We start from the raw sequence: 14,075 nt of genomic DNA, 5'->3' as shown, positions 1-14,075 counted from the left end.
TCCCAAGCTTTTTAACGACGATTCAAACAAATATATTAGGACATGTTTAATAAAGAATCTGAATACATAGGTTTGAAAATAATGAATTAAATGAAAACCATAGTTTTATTTCATGTTTTCAGGTATATGATCGATAGAATAATTTTAAAAATTGATTATAATTTAAACAATCGTAAATTAGTTTTAATAAATTGCTTAAAATTTACTCAATTAACTATTATTTGTGAACCTGTTTTATATTTAAAAAGTTGTAAAGTTATTATGTCGTAATATTATATAGTTTATAAACATAGATTGAAAATTTTGTCCCAATCTTGGAAAGAAATTATTATTTAGGTTTTATTGTTAATTATAATTTGCTCATGAATTGGATGAATGTGAAAACATAATAAATTTAATTTTTAAAATAAAAAACTTAGATGCTAAAATGTAATCAAAACTACTGTGAACGAAAAGTACGAGTAATCGAAGATGTGATTGTGAAACTCAAGAACGATAAAAAATTAGACTAGATTGAAAAACATTGGAACAAAATGAATTTTATCTTACGTATCAAACAAAAAGTACGTTTTATATTACATTACAATTCCATCGGGCCACCAAATTATTAAGCCTCACCTGATTATTTTCTTTTAAAAATAATAATAATAGTAAAAGATAATTATTGGATGAAACATACATAATTAAAATTAATTACTCTAGCTAATATAAAATAACAACAAAATTAATTTTCTTACAAAAAACAACAAAATTAATATACAAAAAGAAGTATTTTTTTAATATTTTAAGAAAAAGAAAAAACGAAGAAATAGAAACATTATTATTTTGTCAAAGGATTATTGCAACCCTTCAAAAATTTCTGTGCCCGCCACGTATACAATTCCAAGAAAATGACAAAAGTTTCGAACAAATTTAGTTTCGAACAGAGGCATTCTCGGCCCCACGTGTCAAACACTCATTAGTTGCTCTGAGAAAGTCACGTGACAAGCATGCCTTCCACCTCCTCAAAAGTTACAATTTCATTTTAATTTGTTACTTTTATATTATGTTTTCAAAGCCACTTCATTCCAACTCATTTTTTATATTGTTGTAAACTTTTTTTTTCGCTATATTTAAAAATAACTTTAAATTATAACAATAATAATATCAATTTACATAGAGTGAAGGTATTAATTTGAACCATAAACTAATAATTATATCAATTTAAATCTCAAATTAATAGATTTATTAACTTAAAACTTGAAATTTTATAAATATGTCAATTTAAATATCGAATTCATGCGGTTGTATAAGTTTAAACTCTCTATTTGTGTTTTATTTAAATAGACTTGTGAAAGTTGAGAGTTTAAAATTTTATATTTATTTAAGTTTGTGTTTAATTCGATAAGTTTGTGAAAAATTAAGATTTAAATTGATACAATTATTAATTTATAGTTTAAATAATCAATACAATTACTAGTTCATTGCCTAAGTTGATACCATCCTTGTAGCCTACAATTTAAATTGATATTTGCCTTAATATTTATTAGTAAAAGTTAACTTTTAAATGCTAGATTTAAAATTAACGTGAAAATTAACTAATATTAAAATTGAACAAAAATTAAGAACAAAGGAGAAAAAAAAATAGTTAAGTTTCAATAGTTTCTGTTTAAAACGTACATTATTTTAGTTTGAATTATAACAGTACAGATATAAGAAAAAAAGATAATAAACATTTGAGTGAAAAAATAAAAATTGCACTAAAGGAGGATTTTGAAATAAATTATGAAGTAGAAAATAGAGTTTGCTAGCAGATGGGGTTATTATTGTTATGAGTATTCCATTTGTGTTATGTTTTCCAATAACTACGTGTATGACCTTATACAATCAATCCACCACACTATTTTCTCGTCACTTTTTTTATAAATTAAAACTGTAAAAAAATACAAGTGAACTAATACGAATAGAGTTATAAACTTTTTTTTCCCCTCGAGAAGAAGAGTTACCAACTTAAATCTCCAACCATTTAAAATCTGTTTTATTTTTAGTTCAACAACACCCAAAATGAAAGATTCAAATCTCTATCCACTTTTTAAAAATTTATATTTCTACGAGATCAATTGATATGTAGAGTAAATTCATTTACGTTATAGTAAAAGAAATCACGAAACATAAATAAACAAACATGGAAACGAGATGTTTTTAAAAAAGGGTTATTTGCTATTTTAAAATATAAAATTATTTATTTAAAAATCAATATTTTTGAAAAATTTTACATTTAGAAAATTTGTCACATATGATGCACTTTATCAAAATTGTAGAGTAAAATTTTGTATAAATATTTTATTTTATTCTTTTTTATCTTTCTTAAAAAAATTAAAATTTATAATATTAAATCTAAATTATAATAGAGATTGATATTTTAAACTTTGTTGTGTGTGTATATATATAGAAGGAATTGAAATAATTGAAAAAGAAAATAATAATAATAACAATAATAATAATAATGGTAATAAAAGAATAATACGGCTTTTGTTTGTTTTATCTCTCCGGAGAGAGAGGAGAGAGAGAGAGGGCAGAGAGAGAAACAGAGGAAGCAGCAAAAAATGGGTAAGGTAGTGGAGAGGAAGAAGAGGAAGAAAGGGCGGCCATCGCTGTTGGATCTTCAAAAGCGGAATCTCAAGGAACAACAAGAACAACAACACCAACAACATCAAACAAAACGAATCAACAACAACAACAACTCTTCCCCCTCAATTTCCAACCCTAATTACGCCTCCTCAACTCCCTTGCGCCGATCTACTCGCCGGAATCCCAACTCCGAAGACCTCACTCCCGATAACGTCACTGATGACCACCCAGATGCTGAATACAACCACCAATTGGCTGGTAGCCGCCGCGAGAAGAAACTCAAGCTTGTTCTCAGATTGCACTCCCAGAAATCCCCAGTCAATTCTTCGTCTCTTAATTCTTGTGGGTCTGATTCTAATGCGGAGGGGGATGGTAATGCTGCTTCGATTAACAAGAAGCGGAAGATCGGTTCGATTGCGGAGGGATCTAGGATTCAAGACTCCGAGAAGGTACTGCAAAATTTGAGGGTTTTTCATGTGCTATTTATTTTTGGGGTTTTTTTATTTTTTATTTTTTATTTTTGGTGGGGAAGTGGGGGTTGATCTTGTTAAGGCGCCAATTTTTTTTGGGGGAGATTTGTACGTTTTTTTTTTTTTTTTTTTTCCTTTTCAATTTGGTTTTTGCGGGTGTGAGGAGAAAAATACGTTGACAATATTTGAAAGAGTTTCCTTGAATTTCGCACTTTTGAATTTTGTAGTTGAGTTTTTGAGTATCTCAGTCAAGGATGGTTGACTTACTGGATTTGAAATGGGTTAACGCTGGCTTTTAGTTTTGGTTCAAATTCTTATCTTCAGCATATTTAACTTTTGATGCTCACAATTTGATATATTAGCATTTACTGGGTACTTACTTATATCTTCCTTAAAAACCATATGATTTGACTGTCGTATTTTTAAACGAAAAAGTTCAGATTTGTCTTTTCTCCCCTTAATTATTTCTATGGTGATAGATGTGTTCTTTTTTTTTTTTTTTTTCCCATTCGTGGCACTCTGATTCCTAGTCCTGTTTACCTTTTTAATTAGATCTATTCTGTTTCTGGGAGCCTCGCCCATAATGGGAAAATTATTTGCTTAGTGTAACTGTTGCCATTGGTTTATTCCTTTTGATGTTTCAGGGTGAAAAGTCCATTTCTGCTACAAACCCATCAGAAACCCTTCAAGGTTTTTGTCAATAATCACACGCCACTTCTTTGAAAACTATGTTTGTGACTGTTTTTAATTATTATAGACATAATTATATGCAGGGTTGCATATGGATTCGGGACCCTCGACGCCTTTACCAGATAAGAAGCTTTTAGTTTTCATCCTCGACAGGCTTCAAAAGTGTGTTTTTTTAGCTCTTCTTTCTGTGTTTTTGACACTGTGCGGTGTGCCCTTTTATTTAATATTTAATTTTCTTGGTGCTTTTAATTTCAGGAAGGACGTCTATGGTGTGTTTTCCGAACCAGTGGACCCCAACGAGGTTGGTTTTGGGAGTGATGACACAATCAGCTTTTGGGTTTCATGATATTGCTTTGTCCTATCCTTATATTGATTTTACTTTTGAAATTATTAATTGTAGCTTCCAGACTATCACGAAATTATAGATCATCCTATGGATTTTGGGACTGTGCGGGAGAAGCTTACTTCTGGAGCTTATAGCACCTTGGAACAGTTCGAAGTACGATCAGTCTTTATTGTTTTCTGTTTTGTTTAAATTGTTAGTTTTCCTTTCCTGCTCTGCTGAATTCTAGATAACCTCATGTTCAGCCACTACAAGATTGAACTTTCTCATGGTGCTAATTGAATTGCGTCTGTCATGAATATTCTTAAATGTATTTGTCAAGTTGGAATGAAATAGGGTGATTCACTTGATATCTTGATGGCATTCTGAATAATGAAGACTGCAACCTTCAATCACTCATGATTTAGGCATTGTAGTCTTTAATGCAGAGCTCTTTCTGTTATTTGCGTGATTTTCTTTTCCTTCTGTTCTGTTTATTTGGTTCTAAAAATTCTATTTTCTTTTGCATAGAAAATCTTCCCGACCGTGTGGTCTATTGATTAATTTATATAAGTGAACAGGGATGCTTGATTCTGAACAAACTGGTTGTGAGAAATAGAATCCTTGTTCTAGAACTTGGTTTAAAATTTAGGATAGCTTATTTTAATGTGCAACAAGTTAGCACAGTGTTACTTTGCAGTTTTAGTTCGATAAGAGTATGGTTCAAGATTTCATGAGGTTTCTCCTTTATTATTTTGCAATCTGCTTTCCTCTCTATCTGTTCTCCAGCTGTCAATTTTCTCAAATAATCTTATAATCCATTTACCTTTAGCTATTCTGCATACGTGTATAGGCATTGCTTCATTGTATGTGCATTGTGCATCATCTGTTAAGTAAATGCCTGTTTCCTTTGATATAGATTTTTCCCATTTGTTTTGTTGACCCTTTAAGTTTTAGATCAACAGCCTACAACTTAGTGCTCTTCTCAAGTTCTAAGAGTTCTATGCTTTGTTTTTTAGTATTGATATAATGTTTGTTCTGTTTTACTCTCTCTGTAGAAAGACGTTCTCTTAATCAGTTCGAATGCAATGCAATATAATTCGCCGGATACTATATATTTTCGGCAGGTTTGATTTTCACAAACTTTTTTTTCTCTGTCTATGTTTTCATTTTGCACAATGCACATATATTAAAAGTTATTATAATTTTGTCAGGCACGTACCATACAAGAGTTGGCAAAAAAGAATTTTAAGAACTTGAGACAAGATAGTGATGATAATGAACCAGAACCTAAAGTGGTGAGAAGAGGTAGACCACCAACCAAGAATTTAAAGAAACCATTAGGTAGACCTTCCTTGGAACGTGCTGGTTCAGAGTTTTCCCCAGATGCCACTCTTGCTACTGGTGGTGAAAATGCAAATCGGTCCAGCGATTTGAGGAAAGGTCTTCATCATTTGGAAAAGCCTAGTTTTGCTGATTTTTCTGGGAGATTCTCCTTTTCTTCTAATAATAGTGACGCCGCATTTAATTTGTTTAACCCGAGCAGATTTGATAGAAGTGAGGATATTACAGGTATGAAGTCTTAGGCGAGCATTTGTATTCTAGCATCCTCCTGTGGGGTGCTACTAAGATACAACTCTACATTTTGATTCAAAAACCATTCTTTTCTGCCAGGTTCTGCACTGAGATTTAATTCAGTGAGGCAGGGAAAAAAACCTATTGTCTCCGAGGAGAATAGGCGTAATACATATAGCCAATTTCAGGCGGCAACTGCTATGCTAGAGCCCGCTGTGTTGAATACATTTGATAGAGAGAGGAAGGTTTTAATGCCAGTATGTATCTAACTTAATTACTGTTAACATTATCTTTTACATCTCATGCTTGGAATGCCGAATGTATATTTTGAATGCTGAATTTATTCAATTGCAATCAGAAATTCTGAATCAGTTATTTCGTTGCTGATTCCCAAGTTGGAGCTGTGGCGTCTGATATAGCCCTTTGTTGTCGAATAAGATATAAAAACATAGTTGAGGATGGGGCTGTTATTTTCAGTTTCTGATATTTTGTTAATTGTGTTGGCATAAATATTTTCTGTCCTCATCTATCTAATATTGCTGAAAACACACCTCTATTTGGTTCTGGCTGATTGAATTACACGAGTTCTATAGACTTTTCTGGTGGATAACTTGTTCTTCATGTGATTCAGGTTGGCCTTTTCTTGGAGCATGCATATGCACGAAGCCTCGCTCGATTTGCTGCGGATCTTGGATCTGTGGCTTGGACAGTTGCTTCTAAGAAGATTGAAAGATCTTTGCCTTCAGGTTCGGGTTTCGGTCCTGGATGGGTTATAGAAAATGATATCACACCAAAGAGGGTGTTTCTACCACAAGCAGAACCCAGTAAAATGTCGACGTTGCAGCCCTTTCTTGGGCATGAAAGTTCGGATCCAGATGTAAAGCCTCTTACTAATGAACAAAAGAGGGTTCGGTCATCTGACAACTCTGAAGCTGATACATCACATAAGACGCATGATGAGCTTTCTCGTGCCCCCAGTTCAGGTGGCCAGGTAAACAGGCCTCCAACTGAGTTTGTTGCAGTTTCGTCATCACCATCGAGTACTCAACAATCTTCTGAGCAATGCAAGGGGCAGGCGGAAACAGTTGAAGGATCGAAACCCAGTGGCAATTATAATGTATTGGAAAGTAGTATTCCAATCTCAAGGCCTTCATTTCATAAACACCATAGTCCATCAATCCACCCTGGTATGAATGGATTCAATGGAGCTTATGGTTTTGATCTCTCTGCTCACAGGGGGAAACTAATAGGACCGTCGGATTCCGCTGGTGTGAAGCCTCAGTCATCTCAAATGCTCGAGACGATTTCCAGGACAAATGCTAATTTCATCCTTCCAGCAATGGCAACCAATCTGAACCCGAAAGAACCAAAATGCCCAGAAAACAATCCTAGTACAACAAACTCTTCCAGTTCATTGGTTGGGTCGGGGAGCGACGGTCTTATCAACCCTGTAGCCAGTCCACATTTACGATCACCTTGGCATCAAGGAAAACAACCAGCAGAGAAAACAGATGCAGTAGTAACAACAATATACAAACCGGAATCAGTTCCTCCGGACCTGAACGTGAGATTTAAATCTCCAGGATCACCTAGCTCTAGTAAGGTGGACTCTGCTCACCCTGATTTGGTTTTACAGCTATGAGGATTACTAATTATTAATTATTTTTCAACTTGTTGATTAACCATAGAAATGGTGGGTTTGAGATCTATTGCTCTTGCCTGGAGTTACTTACAAAGGTGGAGCCTTATCAAATCTACCAAATTGTGTTGTAAAAACATTAGAAGAGGGGTTCTTGTACAGATTTATGTATCCTAATTTTTTAGCTTCAGGGGAAAAAAAAAGAGATATATGCCATTTTCTGTCCTTGGAAAAGTGTAGGAAGATTCTTTTTTCTTCTTTTTTTCTGAAATCATATATATATATATTGTTTCTTTCCTATTTTTCACATTTTCAATAATCTCAGCTATGGCAGGATTTGGTTGATGAATGCATGATTTCTTGTACTTCCAAGTGATGTTGAATCCATTAAGTCTTAACTTTACATTTTTTTGGTTGTGAATTACATAGCCTGTTTGTTTTGGCTTAATCTACACCATTCTTTTGGGCACGAAATGTCAAGAATGAGAGGTTTGAATTTGGAATCAAATCATAAATGAATTGAATTATGATATTTGACCTTGAATGAAGGATGGAATTAGGTTGAGTAGACTTTATTTATTTTTGGTTAAATTAGACAAAATATCATGAATTTTGTAGTTTGTGTAAAATTTCAAGAGTTAAAAATGCCTTTCCAATGTTTCATAATAACCTTTTAGCTTAAAAAAAGAGTTCAAAATTACTCATATTGAATTCAAATTATATACCCAAACCAAAATTTTAACCTAAAATTTATTGAACTATTAAAGTGTTATTAATCACAGTAGTTATTCTTGTAATTAACGGTTAATTGTGTATTTGATTATTAACTCACCATCATAGTTTGATATGAAATTTTTATTTATTCACCAAATTATTGTTTTAGTATGTTTTAAGGACTAAAAATTTTTATTTTTGAATTTGACGAGATTTTATCGAATTTTATGTTTTAACCGATGTTTGAAATACGGATGTTGATGAATATATCGAGATCTTAATGTTATGTTTTCGATTTCCATGAATATTTTTGAAAAAAATTATAAAAACAAAAAAGTTCAAAAAATAAATTTAAATTAGTACATAAATATTATATTATTTTCACATACGCAAACATGTCTATTATTTATATTAGTGTCATTTTGATGTTTATTTTTCATGATTTGTGAATTTTTCTACCATGTAATGGAAATTCGATTCATCCCTTCTATCGATATCGAACTCATGAAGATGTGAAAATATCGACATATCGATGGAAATTTAAACGAATTTTAACATAAACTTTTGGGTATTAAGAAATTTGGGGTAAAGATTAGATTAGCAAGAGTATTCTTGTTTTTTCTTAAAGTCCAAGGGTATGTATAAAACTTTTCAATAGTTAAGAGATATTTTCTAAACAAAATTTTAACCGTTTTCATTTATTTCCAAAAGTTTAAAGACATTTTTTATACTTTTAAAAGTTGAGAGGTATTAACATATTTTCCTCTATAATTTAGTATTTATTTTTCAAACCATGGATCTTAATCAAATAATTAGTGTGTTTGTTCTTTAAGCTATGTGCCTCATTAACAACAACAAAATAATTAGAAATAGTAATTGATTTCATAGACTATGAATGTGTACTCTATAGTCATTGAGGGGCCCCTAAAGAAAAAGGCTACCAAACAAAAATTCAAAGCTAAATTAATTTGGAAGATTTTCTTTTACTCTTTCACCCTTAAATTCCTCCTTATATATATATATACCATTCCTTCCCATAACCTTTAACCAATTTTATAAAGCTTTTCAAAAAAGTATTCACAATCAAAACAATGATCTTAATACAAACGAACACAAATATATATTTGATAATTGTTGTTATATTTGATGTGGTTGAAATTGAATGAAAAATAACATTACATTACACTTTAATTTTAACTTTTACAATTACATGTTTGTGTAATTTGTGTTCTTTTATTTTAACCAAACAACTTTGAATAATACTCTTAAAATAATTTAAAAGTTGAAATGTTAGAATAAAACTTTCCAACCTATAAATAACATAATTAAAATTTACTCTATAAAATCTCAAGAGCATTATTAGGTATAACTTATGAGCTATATTATTATGTTTTAATTAGAAAAAAAAAGGTTTAAAAGGGTTGATAATGGTTTTTAGTCAAACATTACCAAAAATTAAAGAAAACAAAACCCTAAGTTTGAACTTAATGTCACTTTAATTAAAGTTTAAAACTTTAGCATTACAAAAAGAAAAAAGAAAAAAGAAAAAATGTTATGAAAAAATAAAAAAATCAAAAGTAGAAAGCCAAAGTTTTGAATATATATATATATATATATATATTGGTAATATTGAAAGCAAAGATAATATTCCCTTTTCAAAGTAAACATATTATTTATTTATTCTATTTGGCAAAGTCTTCTTAGCCAATTTAGTGTCCACACCACACTCTTCTCTTAACCATTTCCCTAATTTGGAAATGATCTCCACAATTTCTTTTTAAATTTCAAACTATAAATTCATAAGGAAATTTTAAATAAATTTAATATTAATTAAAACAATTTCTTCGAAAATCGATTTTAAAAAATTAATCAATATGATTATCACAACAACATGATATACTCTCACATCGTCTTTTAATCAATTACGATAAAATCATCTATTTTTTGTTTTCTCATTTTTTATTTTAACTGACTTGTAATTTATTAATTCAACCACGGGTAGGTTTAATTTGATTTTTTTTTTGTTTGTAACCTAATAATATTTTGAGGAAATTTTGTACAAAAAGATACAAACAAAAAGATGATTTGAACTTAGTTTTAATTATGTTTACTATAAATTTAAAAATTCTAATTTTTTATCGATACTATAGTTAGGTTAAGTCAAGCTAATTAATTAACCGTAAGTCTTCAAACCATAGATTTACTAATTTATAATGTTTATTTTTATACTTATGTTAAATCTTAAGAAAATTTCGTGGCGTTGAGTTGATTATTATAGTTTATAGATTATAATAGAACGTGTTTGTGTTGTAGATTAATTGTAGGTTATAATAATCGAAAACACTAACTATTATAACGGTTGTTGAACTGGAAGTAGTAAATGATTTGTAGATAAATAACTTTTTAAATAATTCTTTTATATTAGTTTCTTAGCATACTTAATCATGAGTTTAATACTTGTAACTCGAAAATACATCTTACATTTAATAACTTATCATGCAACAGAGACAATTCAACACGATCTAACGTAACTAAATTATAATAAATAACTTTTAAATAACTTTTAACGTAACTAAACGTAAAGCGTCTATTTGTAATAACTTTCAACTACTGATTACAACAAAATTTAACACTTGGGAAAAACAAAAATTTAAGCTTTGAAAATTCAACCATATAATTGACCATAGATTCAAAGGTTGAAAATGAAAGAATTGACAAATCAACCTTTTACACCAACCTGTGTTCACATCTAAAATCATCTATCTATATATATACTATTTAAGTTTTAATGTTTAAAATGAGAAAATCTCCATACAAATATTAGTTCAACTCAATTGGCATAAAACATAAATTGCAATGTGAAAGAAGTTTCAAATTTTGACAATTAATTTTGATATTATTATTGTTAGAAAAAGTATCAATTTATACATCATCAATTAAACTATAAACTTTGATAAATACATCAATTTAAACTTTGAACTTTAATTTCATAACGTTATATCAATTTAAATCCATAATTTTTTTATTAAAAAAACACATCGAATAGTTAAAATCGACGTAACATTTAGATAAGTTCAATGTCTAAATTGATATACAAAACTAATACAATTATTAGTTTGAGGTTTAAATTGATAAACTTTCAAAGTTTAAATGATTGTTACAATTATTGGTTTAGGGTTTAAGGTTGCGTTTGGATTAATTAATATTTTTTTCTTCAATAAACTTATTTTTCTAAAAATTGTTTAAAATGTATTTAAAAATCTATTTTAAGTGATTTTCAAACACTTTACTATTTTTTTAAAATAACTTATTTTCTAAATTAAACACTTAAAAATATAATCCAAAAACGCCGTAACTTGATACAAACGCTAGGGTATAAATCGAAAACTTCTCTTATTATTATTATTATTATTATAAGACAAGTCAATAATTTTTAACTTTATCTTTAAATAAAAACAAAGAAAGAATTATACTAAAACCTTTTTAAATTTGGTTAGCCAATAATGTAGTTGAGAGGTAGGGTAATGAATATAAAATGGACAAAGAGTCTCTATAGGAAGAGGTCTTAGCTTAGAGACAAAAAAGAGAATAAAGAACCATAGTATGCATTCACATTACTATTTGCTTTTGCTTTTGTTTAGTTATTCAATCAATCCAAAATAAAGGGCAAAAAAGAAAGAAAAAAAGTAATTTGACTTTATTTTAGTCTAAGCTTAGTTAGGTGAGTCGTTATAGTTTGTTATCTAAATACTTTTTTACCTTCAAAAGGAAAATCTTAGAACATATAAATTTAAAGTAAGGTATAAGATACGTAGATACAAATAATATCGAATAGTAAGTAACATTCTATCTTAAATTATTTGGGTGTTATCTTGATGTTTGAAGCTAAAACTGAATGGGTTCTGGGTTCAAATCATCCAACCTCTAAGTTCGTATTGACGGTTTATGTTTTGTGTTCCCTCGAGTTCACTACCAATGTTTCGATGGATTTTTCTCCTTGAAACCAATAGGAGACTTTTTGGATTTAATTTGTGGACCACTTATGTTTTGTGTTCCTTTTGTACGACTACTTACACTATGCTTTGTGTTCCCTCGGGTTCACTACATATTTTAGGAATTGTTGATCCTTTAGAGTCGTTACCTATGCTATGTGTTATTAGGTTTTCCATGTTTGATAAGGGAAAAGAGGTTGGCGAGGGGTAAGAAGTTCAACTGGTCATATGGAAACTGCTTGGTTTATGCCTTTCACTATTGTTTTTAGAAAGTTAAGATATTTAGATTAGTAATGATCTCAATTTGGTTTTGAACAGTAGTTACAATGCAAACCAATCACAAAATAAACAACGAACTAGCTAGAATGTAAATTGAAGGGACTTGAAGGTTACGTTCTTGCCAAAACTTTGATTAATTTTAGTATTCTTAATTTATAGTTTCTAATCTATATTCCTTACTTAATTATCTATCCTATATAAAAAGTTAATAGACACATTTGTCATTCTACATTTTATTTAATTACATCGTTTTGTATCTTTTTCTAATTTGAAATAAACGACTCTCTTTACCATATAATTGAATAATTAGAATAATAATTAAAGATTAAAAGAATAAGAAAAGATAAATTTTTTACGTACATTTTTAAAAAATGAATCATATTCCTTCTCGATTGCATAAATTTATCAACGTCTCCAATTTTAATATCCTTTATATTGATACAACAGTGCGTACTGTGTGATAGTTTAATAGATTGTTAAATAGTAAAAAACCAAAGATTACATATATCAATGGGTTAGTAATCAATTATTAACTAGAAAGTAATCCATTTATTTGCATAGTAACTTTCTAAAATTAGATTGCATAAGTGAAGTTCAATCTTATATATACTATTGTTGGATAACCACATAATAATAATATATAAACAACATATCCTTTTATTATCTAAAAATAATTTAAACATTAAAGAATAAATGTCAAAGACAGCAAAAACAAGTTTTCACTTTTTCGATAAAAGTAATTATTATTAGCATGCATCAATTATTAGAATTGGAAATATTTTTAAATTTAATATATTATTGAGAAAGGATGTAATAATTAAGCACTAAGACATCAATTATCTTTTTCAAGTAAATTCAATTATAAGTGGATTTAGATCATTTTTCATTTTGTTAAAATACTATTATAAGTAGGTTCCATTTTAATCATTATATTCTTAATAAATATTAGAAAATACAATCAAATGCCTGGTGACCAAAAAGTTGATTATTATATAATTGAATTATAAGATTCTTAAGTCATATTCAGGTTTAAAATATCTTTGTTTGAAAAAAAAAAAGATCTACGTAACATAGTGAAATTTATAGCAAATAGTAAATAATGTAGCAAATGAGGGATTTTGAAATAGTATTGATTACATATAATTATAAAGTACATATTAGCATTTAGATTATAATCTTGGATAATCCTTACCTTAACCTACGTTTTCAAAATTGATAGTAAAAATGTTAATAAATAAATAAATAAAACACTATTTTAATAACAAATAAATAAACCAAAAAGGATAATTTAAGAAAAAAATTATAGACATTTTCAATAGTATTGGTTTCTCACTCTAATTTTGTATTTAGTAATTTGTCAATCATTCTATTTTAAATTTAGATATAAATATATTATGACATCGTTTAGATTTCATCTTGTCTCAGTATGTGGATAGGTTTGAAAGTTATTTTTTTAAATGATTATTTAACCGTTGACAAGAATTCGAGAGCTCCGTCTAAATCCTTCCTTCATATTTTTTTTTGGTGAAATGTGATTGTTTAGAAGTGTTCATGTTGAATAATAAAGAGAATTGGGATAGTGTTTGGAGCTCATCTTTATTTTTTATACCATTTTGTAATTATGAAATAGTTTTTAAAAATAAAAATAGAAAAATGAATCTTAATTTTAAAGAATAAAATTGAAAGTTAAAAGTTTATTAAAAAATGCCATCTGCTTTGAACGGTAATCTAAAAGCTAAAAAGGAACTCTTTGTTTAGATATGTTAGCAAATATAATTTCACCA

General features: G+C 29.0%; 1 protein-coding gene across 1 annotated transcript; it reads left to right on the top strand.

Annotated features, from left to right (window-relative positions):
* Positions 1-2,511: 2,511 nt before the first annotated feature.
* Positions 2,512-7,655, top strand: LOC101218234 (bromodomain-containing protein 4A). Its single transcript, XM_011660330.2, has 9 exons — positions 2,512-3,059; positions 3,725-3,770; positions 3,854-3,932; positions 4,026-4,071; positions 4,171-4,269; positions 5,151-5,219; positions 5,307-5,664; positions 5,767-5,924; positions 6,299-7,655. The coding sequence occupies exons 1-9, from the start codon at positions 2,586-2,588 to the stop codon at positions 7,307-7,309; spliced, it is 2,340 nt and encodes a 779-aa protein (XP_011658632.1). The 5' UTR covers positions 2,512-2,585; the 3' UTR covers positions 7,310-7,655.
* The last annotated feature ends 6,420 nt before the right edge of the window (positions 7,656-14,075 follow it).

Source organism: Cucumis sativus, chromosome 7 (genome assembly GCF_000004075.3).
Source record: "Cucumis sativus cultivar 9930 chromosome 7, Cucumber_9930_V3, whole genome shotgun sequence".
Classification (NCBI taxonomy): Eukaryota; Viridiplantae; Streptophyta; class Magnoliopsida; order Cucurbitales; family Cucurbitaceae; genus Cucumis; species Cucumis sativus.
The sequence above is the reverse complement of the archived record's forward strand: the minus strand, read 5'-3'. Positions and strand labels throughout refer to the sequence as shown.

Bases quoted from the DNA above. Each gene is read 5' to 3' on its own strand.
- LOC101218234 (XM_011660330.2), top strand. From the start codon at position 2,586: ATGGGTAAGGTAGTGGAGAGGAAGAAGAGGAAGAAAGGGCGGCCATCG. The intron at 3,933-4,025 runs GTGTGTTTTTTT...TTTTAATTTCAG, and splicing joins ATCCTCGACAGGCTTCAAAA to GAAGGACGTCTATGGTGTGT. The intron at 5,220-5,306 runs GTTTGATTTTCA...TAATTTTGTCAG, and splicing joins ATACTATATATTTTCGGCAG to GCACGTACCATACAAGAGTT.